The following is a 19,568-nucleotide window of genomic DNA, read 5'->3' as shown; positions in this document are numbered from 1 at the left end:
TTGCTTCACCATTTCTTCTTATTTTGCTCCATTTAGCATAGATTATCTCTGTAAGTCTGGCTACTAGTCAATTACTGAATTCCTTTTCAAAGGAAGGAAAAGGAAGATTACAAAATTCATCAAACTAGCATAAATCACCATACCTTTCCCACCTGAGGATCTGACCCTCTAACAGTAGTTCCGTTCTTCTTTATAAAGGTAATTATTCTATTAAAATTAATAGTAAAGTGAATACTGCTGTGCCTGAATTACATGGGATAAGCGTGAAATACTGTGATCTGTTCTGCTACGAATTAGTAATTATAGTGTGCCCAGTGAAATTTGCATACTTTCTTCTCCTTCCCTGATACCCACCTTGGTTTAGTTGCTAAAGCTCTCTCCAGGGCTGGAGCTGGAGATTGCTAGTGGTTTATACCGGCACAGTGAAGAGGAGGTGTTTGTAGCACATTGTACCCCTGAGTTTTAAGACAGCAGAAGAAGTTAGGAGATAAGCATGGATTTGTTTGGTATTTGAAATATCTGTGATTGCCTTTCTAAATGTGGTGGAGGGGGTTTTTGTGCTTAAATAAATGAGGTGAGAAAAAAAAAAGGAAAATCTAGTCTCTTCTCCACCTGCTATTTCTGAGGCTTCATGACATGACTTTAAGGTCACACCGCCTGGAGCAGTGAAAGCAGTTGGCGTCTCGAAGGGGCGGCACTCAGGGTAAGGGAGACCCAGTACTCACGCAGGAGCTCGTGGACTTGCAACAGCTTCCGTTTCGGAAAGAGCTGTGTATACCTGTTTGCACTTAGGTGGGTCACGGAGTGGTTAAAGTTAACCTTGAAGAGGATAAACAATACCGGGGCAAAAGGCAACCTTTCCCACACACATAGTAAAAGACATGCCTTGAGCCAGCAATACCAATTGCTTAATAACTAGAGGATGGCAGGAAACAGTAGTTTTTTCAGTGCTATGTGGATGCAGGGCAGAAATCAAGTGGCAGGTCCAGGCTGGTTTCAGAGGACGAGAGCAAGGCTGCCCAGCACTAGCAGGGAAGTTTTGCCCTGCAGCCTGTACAGCCCTGCTATGCCAGGGACATGCTCAGCTCAGCGAGGCTGCCTCTTTGCCCCAGCACAAGCTAAACACCCCACAAGTTGATAGAAAGGGATATTTGGGAGAAAACTGAGGCAGAGCTAGCTACTCCCCTTTGACCTGTGGTAGCCTGACTCTGACATCCTTGTAGGTGTCCTACAAGAGCCACTTGCTCAACTTGGTTTCACAGGCAGAGGGAAGAAATCACTGCTTCCCAGGCAGCCTGGAAAAGCCCTAGATGGCTGAATTCCTGTGAAGTAATTGCTTTTGTTAATAGGATTTTATTGTTATTAACCATATTAGGATGGTCACAGGCTGGTTTAGATAGCTTATGCTTGATTAAATAATGACCTGCTGCAGTGATAAATGCAAACTTGTCCAAATGAATGCAAAACTGGTTTTGCTTTCCTGAGAACATTGTGCAGCCACAATTGCTCAAAAAAAAAAAAAATTATGTTGACATACTTAATTAAGATAATATATTTTGTTTCTTTGGATAAACCTTGATCTTGACAATCCCCAAGCTAATACAAGGACATTCTTTTTTCCTTCCTAAAATAGTCTGTGCAGTGCATAGCTTAACCAGCTCAACAGAAGCACTTTTTCACCCCAAGAAGGCAACCTCAGACAACTTGTAAAAAGGTCATATAAGCTATAGATGCAAGCCATTATTTTTAATTAATGTGGTCTATCTGTGTTTCCTAGCACCTGAACATTTCTTCCTGCAAATTACATTCCTTTTGTGAATATAAACAGTTTATTAAAACTCCTGTATTAATTATTTAAATGAGTTTATAAACGTTTGAGGAAGCCCGTGCAAAAGGTGCTCATAATAAATTATCATATTCTACCTTCATTGAAAGTTAAATTACAAAACTCTGAAGACTGCTTTCTCTGACAAAGCCATTTCTGCTGCCTGTCATCACGAGGACCAGGGCAAGGGCATTACCTCGAGGTAGCAGCAAAAAAAGTAAAAATCAGCACCTGAAGTTTAAAGTGAAATAACAACACTTCTGTCTTAGAGTGTTTGTACTAAATGTGACACCCAGTCAAGTATGTGACTGTGTAATTACCCATGCTCAGTGTCTTATGGGAGGAGCCATCAGTTTCCAGCCTTGACTTTGAGATCACAGGTGTGGAGACTGAATTAATGAGCAGGAGAGAAAGAAGTACTGAGGAGAAGCCGGGAGCAAGTGAAACAAGAAATCACTCACACAGATCAATTGATTGAATGAGAAGTCAGATACTGTAAGTGGTACTGGAAAGAATATCAATCCTATGGCAGATGAACTTGAACAGTGCAAGGGGATTTCTTGCATGAGGGGACAGGCAAAAAATAAAATTAAATAAAAAATGGCAGCAGCAGGATAGCAAAAACTTCTCTGGATAGGCTTTTCTGGAAATTCTTTTCCAGATGGGAGGAAGCTTCAGCTTAAGAGTTCTTAGTTTTGCAGTGTTGGTTGGTAAGATGAAGACTCACTTTGTAGACATCCCCATCTTTTGAGTCCCCATCTCCATGCACATCATCAAGTCTGGCTGTCAAGGACAATGCACATTACAAATGGCAGGTGCCAATCAGGACAGAAGTGCTTCTGCAGAATTTGGGTAACGGATAATTAAACTGATTAAATAGAAAGAGATGTCCAACAATAATGCCCTTCACCATGTGCTTCTTTATTAAATAGCCTGTGTACAAGGAGCCTCTTGAGGTGGACAACTGGATTTCTTAAGAACTTGGTAAAGTTGGTTCGTGGTGATGCAAGATAGACCAGGAAATGCTCCTGCTCTAAAGCCTCAGGCTGTGAACTCGTGACGGCTGATAAAACTGAAGCACTTGTAAAGATGGACTCACCTCTATGAGGAATGACAGTTTGGATTACTCCACATGTCCAGCCTTTACACTTTTCCCAACACTTTTCCACTCACCTGCTTCTCTTCCTCATCCACCTTCTCTTCCATCGGTGGTCACTGCTAAAGCAGAAAATCAGAAATTTTACTAGTGCAAGAACTGCGATGTTATGCCCCAAATTAGAGGGTTCACTAGCCAATTATCTTTCCTATTTGATCTACTTTTAACTTCCAAGTATTTGTGGAGGTGACTATTTAGAAAGAAAGCCCAGCTATTTCAACCTTGTGCTGTTTTAAAGTGCTTTAAAAAGATGAACAAGGAGTATTATAAAAATTCATCTAAAACAACTTCCCGTTTGGTTTGCTAGTAACTATTGTAATTCTCAGTATCTTTGTTTAGCTATTCATCTTTGAAGGGCTTCTGCTTGCATACATTTTGCAACTGGCAGAGCTGAACATATCCTGCAAAACATTTTACGCTAATTCATGCTCAGATTTGTAAAAGAACTTGCGCTGGGCATGCTCAGGCTCCATTTACATTCATTTTCGCATGAGCATTAATGAGATCAACTAGAACAAGTGCAGATGTTTGTAAAAAATAAAATGTTGAACTCCTTTTTGTAGTGATGAGAATAGAGCTTACAGCTTCATAGCTAAGAATCATCTGACCAGGGTGTGCACAAGACTCCTGGAGTATCTGGAGTCTAAGACTCACAGATCCTTCAATTTGGTTATTTTTCAAGAGTGCATCTTGTGCATTACATAGGAAATAATGATCCTTATATAAATTCAGGATTATTCACTCTAAGGACAACAGAGTAAGGTCATTGTGTAAATTATATGTAGCAAAGACTTACCTAGAAGTGCAATCCAGGGACTCTTCCAAGGTAAAAAAGATGGAAAAAACCCACTGTAAATGGTATTGAATTTTCATCTTTTAAAGTAATACACCTCAGGGTTAAATTGAATGGAGGCAAAAAGACATAAGCTGTGCCAATACCAACATGGCCATGAAATTCCAAGTGCCCATTAACAGACTTCTCAGCTCTGTAAAATGTTTCAGAGTAAATAAGCATTATGAGCACTGAAGGAAAACATAATTTCAAAGAAAAGCTTGTCAGTTAAGGTCAGTTTAATATCCACTCATGAATTTCACTGTTTTTAAGTCCTACTGATAAGCTTTTATAATTGAGTTACTTCTCTTACTCTATGCATATTGAAGCAGTAATTAAGCTATGATATGAGATACAAAGTTTCGTGTGCTCAATTCATCAATTTTTGTTCAGTCTCACAGTTCTTGTTCTGATTGCACTGGCATTGTTGCACTGAAATATCTCCAAATCTATCATGTCAAGATTATGCATGATGTAATTTGTAATAGTAGCTAGGGATTTGTTTACAAAAAAACAAATGTTCCTTTAATCTTTAAAACAAAATTAGACTTGTCTTGCATCACAGAACAAAGAGATTTGTATGAATACAACACTTTTAATAAAGCAGTAATTACCTTGTGGAGTGGCAGTTGGCTCATTTAACTTAACCTTTGAGAACAGCTTCCTCCACACAGATTTTAAACTGTGCCCTTCTGAGATAAAGTTTGAGAGCTGAACTGTGGGGATTTAAGTGCTCTATAGGTGTATTATTTATACCACAGCAATCCCCAATTCATGGAAAAGACTTTGGACGATATTGTCTTTTCACGGCAGAGGTAATTGCAAGTTAACTAATCTACCTCCTAAAGAAATTTGCAAGCTCTGCCTTTTGGTACCGCTGTGCATAAAGTGGCACACCACGTGCAAGTTCATAGTACCATCATTAGGACAATAAAACCTCTCTTACTTTATAATTTTAAATTGAATCGCTCCTATGGTGAGAGCACAGGGCATCTGACCCAAGTTTGCAGTGAGTTTGTTTGTTGGAGGGGGTTTAAATAACACTCCACCAGCTGTAAACCAGTCTGCCATAAACATATTTCTGTACTTGACTTGCTGTGGTCCAAAAATAGCTGGTGGGTACAGACTATAGCAAAGGGTTGCTCCCATCCTTTCCCAAAGCACCCAGGTCATCCATGGGTTATACTCATCGGGGATTTGACCCATGCCATTTTACTCTGAAAATCAACCAGCCACGTGCCAGCAGAGAGCTAATGAAGGCTGTTGTTCTCCTGCATGTGTGTCCATTGGATAATAGATTTGTGCATATTTTATTAGGCTGCAGGACACAACAGGCAGAACATTTCAGGGGAAGGAGAACGTACCAAGAATGCTTTATGAGCCATCAGGTCAAGCACAGATGAACTTCAATTACTTGAAAAGTGTTTTAATCACCAGACATGGGCCAGTTAGGCAGTTTTACTGCAACTAGCCAGGACAAAGACATGCGATGGCGGGTGTTTTGGACATAAGTACGATCACACCAGCAGGCGCTTGCACTGGTGGGACTGGGGAGAACAAGGTCCCCCCCAGAGCCACACCCTGCCACCGTGACAATGACAGCAAACAGCTGCTCACACCTAACCCCATCCCCATACGGTGGCCTCAGTCTGTCCAAAAGGATGATACCTCAAGCAATGCTTCCTCTATAAAATTGCAAACCCGAGTTACTAAAGTGATGGCTGACATCAATATTTAATCACACAGTACCACTCAACCCAGCAAGAGTCTCAGACCAGCAGTGATATTCAGACCCTTGTAGGGCCTTACGTTCTTATAATGAGCTCAAACTTTAAGAGTGTTTTGATTCAGGAATCTTCCAGCTCTGATTATTATCCTTTTCCCATCCTTTTTAAGGGAAGACTAGCAGATGGCTTCATGTACATCACACCTCTTAGCAGCCTCTTTTTCCAAAAATTCCTTGATATGCAGATTTTAGGAGAAACATCACGCTTTTACTGCTTACACCGATCTCTGATTGTTATGCTTTCAGTTCTTTTGCCGCTTCTCCCATCCACACACTCTTTCTTCAACAGCAGGTACCCACCTAAGAGCCCTCACTATTACAGAGAGACACCTGGAACCCCAGCCACATATTTCAGCATTTTCTAAGCTTAGAGATTAAGCCTTAGGTCTTTAAAGCACAGAGAACTTAGTGTTTTCCACTAAGAAAAGCAGTGACAATATAATAGTTTTCATTAAAAAAACAAAACAAAACAAAATAATAATAATAATAGTAAAGAAACCACCACCAAACCAAAAATTGTTTTCCCCGGAAAAACATATACAAAGCAAAAAAACCCCAGGTGGTTTTCATTGACTTATAACACATTAACACATTATGTGTTACTAATTTCTGTAGATTCAATGGAAGAATTTTCCTTATTTATTTATTTATAGGGATCTTCTCTGTGGACTGGAAACAAGAGACAAATACTACACAATTTATACCCAAGCAGTACACCAGAGTTTAATTTCGTAACTGATAACTCTCCAATATATTATGCATGCTTTGTTATGCCTTATAAATGCATTACAGTTATGTAATTTATTCATTTTCAGTATTCTTTCATAGAGTGCTTTGCTGCAGAACTATGTTTCTGGCACCTCATTCAGTCAAAATTTCATAATACTTTCACCCTTCAGAGCCCTTCTTGCAGTGTTTCCCTTCCACCTCGCTAAACCCAGCCCCCTGCAGCACAGGGGGTTCATGTTTGAGTGAAAGGCAACTTTTACAGACACCAGATTTGGTCCAAAGCCTGCAAAAACTAAGGAGGATTTTTTTTCCTGTTTCTTCAGTAACTGTTGGATCAGGCCCTAAACGCACAGATCATTGGTTTCTAATGCAAAACCAGGCAATAATTGTTCCTCTCGGGTGCTCGCTTCCACCGTCATGAGGGACAAAGTCATAGTCATTATATCTTTGGTTCAACACAGTCATTTCCCAGCAATGCTGGTTGTGTGAGCAAACATCTCCGCAGCAGCATCAGGACCACAGCAGCTCATCAGATAGATAGATATATAAAATATATATATACACATGACTTTGGGTCCCTGCAGCCACCAGAGGAACAGCATTGCCAGGCCACCCACAAATCTCTGTGTGCTTCCCTTATCCTCATCTCACAGCCCGGCTCTTCTCTCTCTGTATTTCCACTTGTTCATTTATTTTATTAATGAACTATTATTAATGAAAAATTAACATTGCACAGGGGCATTTTTCTTCTTTGACGGCACACCAGTCCTCAACCCTGGTCTGAAACATGTGTGAATATTTATAAGCAGCTTCCTATTGTCTTTCCAAAAAATGTATAAATATTCTGCAGTTCATTGGCATTTCATTAAATATATAACAATGAGATTAAGCTTTCACTAGGCTATCTAGAAGCAGTTCAAACAGAGTTTAAATAACACTGCTACACTGCACAAATATTTTATCAGCCTGCTCTCAGCTTTGTCCTGCAGCAAGGGACCCAACTTCAGTAATAAATAGCAACAATGGGTCTCCCTAACCTACAAAAAAAATCAATTTTCCCCATACAGGTTGGGAGGGGATCCTCAGTCACCTGCATTCATTTCAGCTCCCTACATGTGAACGTTTCCTGTTTTCATTAGTCTCATTAGCACTCATTAGTGTCAGCAGGTTGCTCTCAAATGACCCACTGTCTTTGCAGCGAGGTTATGCCAAACACCAATAAACTCACACGTATAAAATTATAAATAAAGGTGGGCGTCCCAGCACTTGCTTTAGATGCATGTTGCTGTGCATGAATTCAAGAATTTCCAAGAAAAATATATAAGGCTGTGTCCTAGCACTCTGGAAGGTCATAGAATACACTATGCACTTTTGGGGAGACAAGTTTACCATACATGGTTATTTTATCATTTTATGTCCTTTCTCTCTGCCACAGATACCTGCAAAACCCTGTTTTGTCAAGGCTTGCTCTGCCTTTCATTGTAGTAATCAAGTTTGCAGATAGATAATGCAGTGAAGGTTCAGTTATAATATCAACTATGATCCATAACTGTCAGAGAAAAAATATCAAGCATTGGTCATGTCTGAGCTCAGTGGAATATGGAATAATTTAAAAAGCCAACAATGCCTTTTGAGTACGGTATTAGCAAATAAAAACCATACAGGGCTTGAGAGCCAGCTGCCAGGCACAGTTCGACCACCTGGGACCTGCTGAGATCTCTGTGGTGGAGTGCCACAACCCATTGGCCTCCAAGCCTGAGAAGATCCAAGACTTTGAAAAGATCTCACAAGTTGAACTATAGGGCCCAAGAAAAGTCTTGTTTGCTTTTCATTGGCCTGTACTTACTGCTGTTGAGTTCTCTGAGATCTACCCAACTCAGAAGATAATTATAAAAATTCTACAGTTCTCCTTAAAATCTAGATGTTTTTATCTGTGTACCTAGCTAACAAAACAGAGGTTTTTTATCTCTGAACAGCTGTACACACTTTGTAAGTACTCAGAGGACTTGAGCACTGTCATTTTTAATGCACTCTTGAAAGTGAAGATGCACATTCATTGACCATGAAGGTGCCACCCATGAGAAATAGTGGTCCTACTTCAGTTACGGATGCCCCTCAGCCGTATGTCTAAGCAACATCTGTTTCCAAAGGTGTGAAGAGAGGGACATGGGAAAATGACAAAGCTGCAGTGTTTGACCCTCCCAGGCAGAAGCACAGAGGGCTAGAAATTCCTTTGCATGGTCTAAGCTATTTTATATGAAATCTGCTCTTTAACAGACCATCATTGTTCAGCTGAAAGTCAAGCATGTGCTTAAAAACCTTCTGCCAGCACACAGACTTCATATAATTTTAATGTTATTATCTACTATCATAGTACTTAGGAAACCCAGGCTCAGTCCAAGATACCATTCTTCTAGTTGTACAAATGCAGAAAAAAGGTCAGTCCCAAATTGCTGCAATACTGCTGTTGAACCTCAACAAGTCAGTTAAAGACAGAGGGGATCATAAAAGGAAACAAGGCAAAAATAACTCTTCCTCTTAAGTAAATGAAATTACAAATGGAAAATTGGTATAGCAAGAAGATGATTTACCTGTAATAAGAGAGAAAGTCAGAAGCAGAGCTGGGATTAAACAAGCCTCAGGAGTTTCTGATTCTCAGGCCATTAGCCAACACCATCTCCATTAGTCATATTGGTACAAGGGAAGTATACAGCATGCTTATGTAATTTTTTCCAATTTACTAACAGATGCCAACTGTTAGAAAATGGCACTGTAAGTGGTTTTTCACTAGTGAGTCTTCTCATGCTGTCGAATTAGCACCCTTTTTGCTGGTTTATGCTGATCTTAAATGGAAGTTGTTCGTGGATTCCTTGCATCTAATCTGCCCTTTCATATTTTATGGGTATATTTTAGTGCAGCACACAGGGTTGTTCAGACACATATTATGCTCTTAAAAATATCCTACTTTGGCTGCTGAATATATTGCAATGAAAAATCAAGAATTCTGGATGGAAACAAAATAAAACCCTTCAATTCTTTCTAAAGATTCGGCCAGGGAATTCACAAAATGATGTTCAAAAACCTGGAGAGTATTGCAAAGATCAGAAAGTTCTAAAAATATTTTAATATCATGACCTCTTTTTAATGTGTACTACAATTAAAACAATATTAAATTAACTCAGCAAGCCTGGCTCTCAGGCAGTTAGATGTGAGACATCACTTGCCAGACCGATTGCACTGTGCTTGTATTTTAAACTGGAGAAATGTCAGTTTTCCCAGAATTATGAGAGGTCTGTTATCAAAGTCTGCAAAGTATTACAGTGCATGAGCATTAGATTGATGCTTCTAAAACTGAGTAAGATTGCATTAAAGCAGATAATTTGATGGACTCCCTGTAGGAAACATCCTGTATTTCTCCTACGCAGCGTTATTCAACCTGAAATCTTTTGTTTCGGATTTGTGTTCTTTAACTTATCAGACCACTGCTTTACAACTCCCAGAGTAAACAGTATCTCAGTCTGTTTATGAAGCACACACCCCCTCAGACGGCACGTTCTTTCACTCTGGTTTTCTCATCCTCCTAGAAAGTGTGTTCCCACCCCCGTAATTCATTCCACACCCCATGACATCCCAATAAAGCAAGAGAAACTACATGTCTCATTCAATTCTCTCAGATTTTGTTTTATAACGAATAGGGGAGCACGGGGTTACAGATTCTCTTATTCTAGTTTATATTAGTTTTTTTTTAAAAAAAGACAAAACAGAATGACCTGAAAGATTTTACCTACCTCTGTGCTATTGCCATTGCCAAAATTCTCCATCAGTGCAAGAGTCTCTCACGGGGAGTTTGAACTTTCCTTTAATCTAATCCATTTAGAAAATGACTCACAATTTATTGAATAAAGTGGAGAAAATTGATATCTTTTCATTAAGCTGACAAAGTCTTTTTCACTGCTGGCATCTGTGAAATGTGTTCTCTATTTAAATTTTATTTATATCAATCTTCTCTGGTGGAAACTAGATTAAAATGGAATGCTTTATACTTACAGTAAAAACTTTCCCATCCTGCAACGAGTGTCATACTGGTTTTGAAAATGAACTCTGTTTGTTATTCCTTGGAGTAACATGATACCTATGATCAGGAGGAAGCACAATCTAATATCTCTATTTCTTTGTATTCTATTTTTATATAAACAAAATGCATACACTTTATCACAGGCAAAAAGAGATAGCTGCTGAGGCTTTATAACGGCAAAGGCAGAAGCAATCTTGGAAGATTTTAGTACATAGCATGTTCCCTCTAAACTGTTGAAAAATGCATGATGATACTTCGCTCTGTTTTCATATTTCAGGGTCTTCCATAAACATGAATTAAAGTTATATATTACTCTGTGAGTATTGTCATATTGTTACATAGTTAAATATAATGTCTTTATACTTATTGTCATCTATAGTTTGTCATGTTGTTAAAGCAATTTCCTAAATACAAATGCAGAAAAGTTAAAGGAGCATTCTATCTGCAAAAAAAAGTCTGCATTTTTTATACACACTGGCGTAGCAAACATGACACAAGCAAGTGCCTGCGAGTCTCTGGGCTGTGTGTGCACATTTTCTCCCAGACCACCCTCTGCCCATGTCCTGTTAATCACCTGTAAGAGGCCAGTTTATCACTGCTTTGAACAACTGAGTAGCTTCCATTTAATGCAAGAACTGGAAGGCTGAGAAATGTGAAACATTACCAATTCGGGAGCTTCAACAAATAAGGAAGTTTTAATCAAATGGATTATGTATTTTCTTTCCAAATATTGCTTGATTCAAGAGGAAGATGATAGAATGGTTAGTGTTTCCATGTTTCCATCTCAGTTTAGATGTAGATATTTGAAGGTGTTCAGTGCATTTTTACTGTCCCATAATAGAATAATTTGTTACTGAATTTGAAGGAGAAAACATCCCCAGCCAGCTCTTTTCATGCATCAAACTTTTGTGCCCCAGGTGATGCACAAGAACAAGTGTGACTACCCTTGTGCAACCTAAAAGTTTCTGATGAACTTTGCAGGCTGAAGCCCACTAAATTCATTCTAACCTGGAAGTTTCCTGCAGCCACCTAAGGCTTTGGGCAGTATGAGTGCGAACAAATGGACATCAGAGGGAAATTTTTCACAGTGAGGACAGTCACCATTGGAATAATCTCCCCAGAGAAGTGGTTGACTCGGCCACACTGGATACTTTTGAGATTTGGCTGGACAGGGTGCTGGGCCATCTTGTCTAGACTCTGCTCTCCCTAGAAAGGTTGGACTAGATGATCCCTGAGGTCCCTTCCAACCTGTGAGTCTGTGATTCTGTGAAATGCATTTTAAAATGCAATAGAATTGTGTAAACACTAGCAAATATAAGCTTTTCTCTTGCTCTTTCCCTATATTCAATCTGATCCCCAGATGTCTTATCTGTAGTTTACTTCTCTGCTTGGTATACGTGATTAGCAAATGCCATTTCAACCAAATGCTTTTTTGTCTGTCGATCCATGTAGAATAAATACATCAAAAGTTAAATATTTTGATCAAAAATTTTCTATAGATTTGCAAACAAAGATTTTAAAAACCAGTGTGAATCAGACCGGAAAAAAAAATCTCAAGAATTTTCTGAAGAAAGTTGCTTTTCTCCCCAGCTCCATTAGTTATATGCTTAGAGTTTAATGTTCTTATAAAAGAGGCATTTTCTTGAAAAGAACTCAGATATACGCAATCCCTTATTTACACTAGCAGGAGCAGGAGAACTAAAAAACCCCGAACCAAGACACAAACAAAGCAGGAGTAGTCAAGGCTCTTTTATGTCATATCCTTTTTCTTTCCCCATGGCTGAGGGGATCTGTCTGAGTCAAACAAGTCTTGCATGAAAAAACTCCATGCTTCATGTATTCCCCAGACAGTGAGAAGAATACAATGAACCACTCCAAAACATTACAGGCGCCTAATTCAGCGTGATGTGAGCACTCACAGCCTGTGATGCCTGGTGACTAACAGGAGTCTGTAACTCTCATCCAGAATTAGCAGTTCAGGTCACCAAGAAGCTCAGGTTCCTCAGGATCTGGGAGATCTTGAATGCAAACTGCCCCAAGGGAAAGTGTCGTAACTTTAATTCTCTCTTTCACACCACTGCTTCAGCATATCTCAGAGCGACATAACCTAAATGTAGAGACGCTGCACCATGTTCCCTGGGGAAGCTTTTCCCCCCTCCCCATACAGGCGTACCTAATCTCAAACCTAACAGCAAACTGTGATTCATTTTAAAGCTTTTTTCTGCCTCTTTGAAAAGAACCAGAGGTGTAAAACTTTGAAATCAAGTAGACCTCAAAGGATCAGCAGTGCCCAAGAAGGACAACTGGTCCTAAAGATTAAAAGCCTTTTAATAGAAGAGAAAACCTACAAGCACAAGACTCAAAGGAAATAATTTTCATTGGGCCCTGGATGCCCCTGCCACAGCATGGTGCTGAGGACTAGACCACAGCGGTCTTTGTAGTGCTTCAGACTTAAAAAAGATTTTGCCCACTTACATATTAGAGACAAATAGGAGCTTTTCATCTGCAAATGGCCTTAGTTTCCCCCTTTATAAAAGGAGCCTTATCTCCAGCCCAGCTGTAGGGGGTAGGGACAGGTGAGGGTACTCACTGGTGGACCCTTGGGTGGGCTATCTTGTGATGGTAACTGCACTGTGATCACAAATTTGTGTGTGTGTGTGTGTGTGTGTGTGTGTGTGTGTGTGTGCGCGCGTAGGATGGATGGATGGATGGATGTACTCACAGAGTAAAACCTGCACACTATTACATGAATCAGTTGACATTAATGTTCAGCACTGACTTTGCATTTGATTATTTTTCAAGGTCAATATCTGAATACTTGGGCTGTATTTAACAGCATCAACAAGTAGTTAGATGGTTTTAATTGCTATGAACAACATTGCCTCTCCATGCTGCCTCTCAGTCTGTATTCATCTCTTGCTGCCTCTCAGTCTGTATTCATCTCTTGTCTCTGTTTTATATTGCAAACTCCCTAGGCCAGGGCATTCAGTTTTGTGGTTTTTAGTTCCTAGCATCATAGGGTCCTTCTCCATGATTATTTAATGCTACAGCACTGGTACTAGTAAATAATTACGATCATTGCTTTTGATTCCATATCACAGGATTCTTTTCACGTATTCTGAGGATGCTCTGCTCTGATGATTGCTGTGAAGGCAATTTAGCAGGATATGGTTTTTCAGTTTGCCCACTGCACAATCTATTATTAGAGTGCAGATTCAGCCCTCATGTGCCTTTTCATGCATAGCAAAGAGAGATACCTCTTTTCTCCACTGTTAGCAGCATTAATGATACCCTTCTGAAAATTATGTGTGAATAGCATCATTAAACTGCCTTGCAGGCACAGGTGTAAAGGGGTTTTTTTTGTGTGTTGTACATATGGAGAAATTATATTTTACATGATAAAAATGAGGTATAAGCTGTGAGAAGAAATAGGAAAGACAACACAGAGAGCTAGATGATCATTGTAGGGCCCTTCCAACTGAACTATTCTATTCTACTATATTCTAAGCTTAGCTCACTTGCTCTAACTTACTCAATAATTCTTCCATACCAAAGGAGCTTTCATACCTAAGGTGTTTCTCCTTGTGTTTCAAGTAAAGTCAGTGGGTGAAAACCATATCCCTGTTGGGACAGTTATTCAGCAAGTCTGCTGGTATAATCATGTACCAAGTGAAGGCCTGTTTTAGAGGTATAACTTGGACTCCTGAATTGCAGTGACTTCCCATTAGAGTTAATCAGCTGGCTCATTCCAGTTTATTTTGCACCGAAGTGGGCTATACTTGGATGCACTCCAGCATGGCCCACCAAGTGTCTTGATCATACGCCACTCAGATCAACCCTGTACCTCAACAAGCGGCAGGGGCTGGTTTGTCCAGCCTATCTGAGGAACAAAGATCTCACCTTTCCAAAGGAAGTCTTAACTGCACTTTAAAGGAAATAAAACTCAAATTCAATGAATGTATAGTTGACCTTCTTTACAGGATTTCCCACTCTATATTAACCATTGTTATTTCCCAGAGTTTACTACCAGATTTATGTAAAAAAATAAAAATAAAATCTTCCTTTCTGGGCACACAACATACCTTTGTGTTCATCTAACCAATCTAAATTATTTGTCTCTGTAATATTCCTACCTAAAGGACATGGTATTTGACTTAGTTTGGGGGTAAGCATGTGTACCTATGTCTCCCATTTGTAAATACACATTTCTAGTAGTACCCACTTACATGCTTGCATCTGTGTGTGAGTTGTCAGTTAGTCTGCAGCAAAGGAAGCTGATTCAGAAAGTCAGGGGAGCATCAAGGAGAAGACATAGCTACACGAGGCTGCCAGAATAGTTCAAAGTGGCTGAGGGTTGACTGTGTTGGCAGCGGTTCATTTTTCATGGACTGTGCCGGAAAACAAAATGCTAAATTGGAGCAGTCCTATGAAAAGGTAGTTTTCTTTTCAGAGCTAGATCAAAAGGGGGACCATTCATAGTAAAATAGGATTGGAGCAATAAAGTCGGCTGCTTAAGTGGGACAACAGCAGGTCTGGTAGGATAATGTGATGGGTATAACTTTGTGTAGATAATGCCGATGGTACCTAACTTTGAAGCCATGGTGACCTAGTGCCCACCTCTCCTAACGCAAAAACAAAAATGCAGTTCAAGCATTATTGAAAATGCCAGAATCCCTCTTTTGTCTCTTGCTGAGTCTCTCTCTGCTACAGCCGCCTTCTCTCTGTGCCATGCAGAACCTCCTCTTACATGATGAAATGAAATAGTGATATACACTTTTGACTAGGAGTATCTGTGAGTTCGGTGCATTTATCTTTCAGTGTGGGTTGGTCACACATTAGAGATCAGATAGAAAGGGACTTGCAGCTTCATCTGTGTATCTGTGAATTAAGGGGATGGACATTAGTAGCAGCTGCAGACACGTCTTTGTGTGTTTCCTTAGGATTTTCTGAGCATACACAGATTACAACTCAAGACTTTAATTATAAAGTCTGAAATGTTCTTAAATCAATGCACGCACAACAGGGCATTTCCCAGAGCTGAATGGTGTGATACAAGGTAGTCTGCTGTTTCAAAGGTATTTTAAGAGCTTGAAGCAGCTGTTTGGGATGATATGAATGGGTTAAGCATCTCTATTGGAGTAAGTGTGAGAGAGGCTTTGAAAGTTAGGCTTTACGAGTGCAACCATGAAATTAATTCTTGCTAGGGAAAACAAACCACAGACAGAGCCACTCATGCACCAACTAGTCAGAGTTTGCAAGGTTAGCTAAAGTTTATCAAAATCCCCAGACAAAAAATGTCATTAAGATACAGTTAAGGTTATAGACAGATACCAATTCCCAGGCAAGAAACTTCATTAAGGTACATTCAAGGTTGTAAACATATGTGCCAATTAAATTCAACCAACAAGATCCAAACACTGTCATTATTTACAGCGTTAAATATTTGCAAATTAAAAGTTACTGCTAGAGATAATATGGTTTCTATAAAATTCATAATCATGTTTCAACAAATTGAGCTTCTGCTGCTGTTCAGTATAACCTTACCTTCTATTTCTAGTTGTGACGCTCTCTGCTATGGGATACTGTGGAAGCTAAAAGTCTACATGGGCTCAAAAATTTCTGCACAGATTTGTGGAAGAAAAAGCCAGCTGTAGGATTTGAAAGCAAAGCAGACACTTTATTCTGTAGCACCCTGAGCCACAAGTCCTGAAGACCTGGAGAATATTCTGAGGAAAATCTCCTGCTACTTGCCTTGTTCTTGTATATGTCCATAGAGATCAGATTGGCCGCTCACGAAGACAGGCTATTAGGGTGGACAGTCCTTTGGCCTGAAGCAGTATTGCTGCCATCACAGCATTCCCTGCAGTCACAGCATGATAGTAGGCTAAATCTCATGTATAAGGAAGCTAAGGCAAGCAGTGCACTGTCTTAGAGAATATGGGATGCAAAACAAGTAATTAAATGTGAAATCCTTGCAACTAAATTCCAATTGAAGGGTTTAGAAGGGACGCTCAGCCTCTTAAATGCAGTGTTAGACCCTTGAGATATTATTTAATTAGATTTTTCATTATAACACAGTTGTGAATATTGTCTTTTCTCTTTTAGCTTCAATAGTGATTGGGAAATGGTGGTGTGAGATGGAGCCCTGCCTAGAAGGAGAGGAATGTAAGACGTTGCCTGATAATTCTGGATGGATGTGTGCGACTGGCAATAAAATCAAGACCACCAGAGTAAGTCATCTTTCTGTCTATACCCAGGAGGTCTTAATAGGAAAGGGAGTCACTAATGATTGCTCACCCGTATCTTTTCCATCATCATGTCTGCTGTAATAGTCTTAAAGATCACTGCATACCTCCTGAGACACCCAACACTTCTGGCCACAATTTAGTGAAAATTCAGGTGGATTCAGGCTGGTCGCTGGGTCCAGGCTTGATAATGGGCAGGTTGGAGCTGTGGAATCACCAGGTCACTTTCTTACAGACATTGCCACCTGAGAAAAAAACCTAGTACACATTACTGAGTCCCTTTCTGGTGGCTAAAGGGAAGAATATTCGATCAAAGGGATCTGCTGGGACCTACATCCATTCCTTGGCTGTTCCTGACCACATCTGTATTAGGGGCTGTACAGGTGCTTTGTAGCACAGAAGGGTGCTGAGGACTCAACTCACTACCTGCATTTCAGGTCTGATTTCAGAGCAGCTCTAGCCCTGTGCGCCCGTTAGTGACATACTCTTGAGATGCTGAAGGTTCAGGTAACACAGGCCAACAGGTGACAACAACTTTCACGTCTCATTGCTAAGAAAATGCAGAGATACGGCTGCAAAGAAAGAGAGTGCAAATAAGCTGACTAAACTACCCCACTGTGAGATTACCTTTTGAAAAAAAAGTGGGTTTTTTTCCAAAAACAGTTTCTAGCTTTTCTTTTGCATTGTGCAATTGTTTCACAACCATTTTCTTAAAACTGCCACCTATACCTGTACTCAACATTTTAATTAAATTGTTTTCATACCATGATTGAATTTTTTTCCAAGAAAATGACATGGTTGTCAACTCAAAATATTTCTTATAAATTAATAAATTTTGTTTTTCAGTCAAGTGGAACTTTTGAAACTGCTAAATGAAAAAAAAGCAAATTTCCAAGAATTTTTTCCCTCTTTATTAAGAAATTCTATGTACTTATTCCCAGCTACTAATTCACAGGAACGTGAAGTTTAGTGTCAAGATTTCCTGACTTCTTCCTTTTTCTACAATCCTAACTCCAGTCATTTTTCATGTCTTCTAGGCCTTTTGTTGAAGGAGAAGATTTTACCCCAGCTGATCCCTATGCCATCTTAATTCTTTTCTTTCCCTCCATATGATTTACCCCAGGATGAACGATTTGCATTGCAACCCTGGCTTCTTGAATGGTGCCTTCTGGCATGGCTAATCTCACCACCACATTAAATTACTAGGATAGATACTAATTTAGGAGGTTTTCTTTGCAGAAGGGAGTAAGTGTCCTCTGAAAACAGGATGCATATTGTCGCTTTGTCATCTCCCAGAGCAAAGGAGAAAGCATGGAGGGAACTGTGATTCCATGGCTCAATTTCTTCCTGCAGTGTCATTGTGGCTTCAAACCACGCTACGCTCACACCTGAACTCTCCACACTGAACCACAACCAGAAGATTGTGCCCTAATTTATGTGGCTTGCAGTGCATTTAAAAAAAAAAAGCAAACCAGCAACTTACTACATGTCCTTTTGGTGAGGCAATGTTTTTTTCACTGAATTGGGGAATTAAAATGGAAGAAAGTTATATTAAAGAAGGAATAAGCAACATGAAGAAGTATGTTACACTTTTGTTAAATTACAGTAATTCAGTACTTCTGCAGTCTGTCTGCAAATTATATAATTTAGGAATTATATTTGCTTTTTCCTGTGAAATTGTCCTGCTTTTAACTCCCCCAACCCTCATTATATAAACTCGTTTTAGGCGATAGCCTGCATCTAGAAGTGATTGCTAGAAATTTAGCAGCTTCATTAATATGCAGATGTATGGTCCAATCTATTCAGTATGCATTATTGTATTTCATTTAAATTAAATACTTACAGAGTAAGTGCTCATAACTGAAGAAATATTTCTTCATTTACCCACAGGAGTTATTTTAATTAGCTCGTGAGGGGAGTACCTTATGGTACCGCTTCCAGTAGAATTTTTCTTTGTTGCTTTAAAATACCATTACAGAGCCCAATTGACAATGGCAACATGACATGATGTGCTTAGCAACTGTCTATTGCATTTTCTAAGCAAAAATTCTACTTCATAATCCCTGAAACTTTGCTTGAATCCGTACTGCTGCATCAAGTCTGGCAACATAAATATAAAATAATAGAAGCAATCAGATCCTGAAACAGGCATATTTTTTCTTTGTTGTGTCATTTCAGAAGGCATCAGAGACAGAGATTACACTGTAATCTGTACTGACCCCAATGCAGGCTGCAATATCGGGCCATGTGTGTCTAATTTATGTAGTTAAGGAAGTTAAGAAAGCAGAAGAAACAAGACAAATCAGTCAACATCTTAGATACATCTGTGGTAATTAGCCAAAAAGCTAAAGCAAGTCACCATAGGCTGTAAACTGTAAACAGTTTTAATGAAGGCTTTGCCTTACACTAAATACATTTACATTAGGCAGCTGCTGTCCTGACAAGGAAAACATTCACATTTATGACTCGCAGGATTAAAATACCTATTAGTATATTCTTCAAAGCCCACGGCAAATCACATATAAGCATGTGTGTATGTAAATAAATATATATGAATACATGTATATACACAGCATATGTAATTTTACAGTGTAGTGTATTGCTTAATGGTTGGTTCTCAGAAGTGATTAATACTGATTCGTGTCAGAAAAAGGGGGACAACAGATCCAGTGAAGGCTTTCCCAGCACATCTTCCATTCCTTCCTTTCATGCATTTATTCCTGTGTTTAGTCCTTTAGCATAGCTCACTAAATAAGTTGTTAAAGCCAAAGGTATGAAGCTCACAGCTTCTCTAAATCAATTTGTTTTCTATTGATGGTCAGAGCAGGTGACAAACACTGGAAAGAAATCATTTTGTAATTCAATTTTTGGAGCGGTTTCAATGCTTTTTTTAATCCTTATTCATTCTTTTTTTAAAAGA

General features: G+C 39.4%; 1 protein-coding gene across 1 annotated transcript in view; it reads left to right on the top strand.

Annotated features, from left to right (window-relative positions):
* The window catches only part of TAFA1 (TAFA chemokine like family member 1), a 234,407-nt gene that overhangs the window by 209,366 nt on the left and 5,473 nt on the right, over nt 1–19,568 (top strand). Inside the window, exon 4 of the mRNA XM_064453505.1 lies at nt 16,509–16,633. Coding sequence (XP_064309575.1) covers nt 16,509–16,633 — 125 coding nt within the window. The remainder of the gene's footprint in view (nt 1–16,508; nt 16,634–19,568) is intronic.

Source organism: Phalacrocorax carbo, chromosome 6 (assembly GCF_963921805.1).
Source record: "Phalacrocorax carbo chromosome 6, bPhaCar2.1, whole genome shotgun sequence".
Lineage (NCBI taxonomy): Eukaryota > Metazoa > Chordata > Aves > Suliformes > Phalacrocoracidae > Phalacrocorax > Phalacrocorax carbo.
The sequence above is the reverse complement of the archived record's forward strand: the minus strand, read 5'-3'. Positions and strand labels throughout refer to the sequence as shown.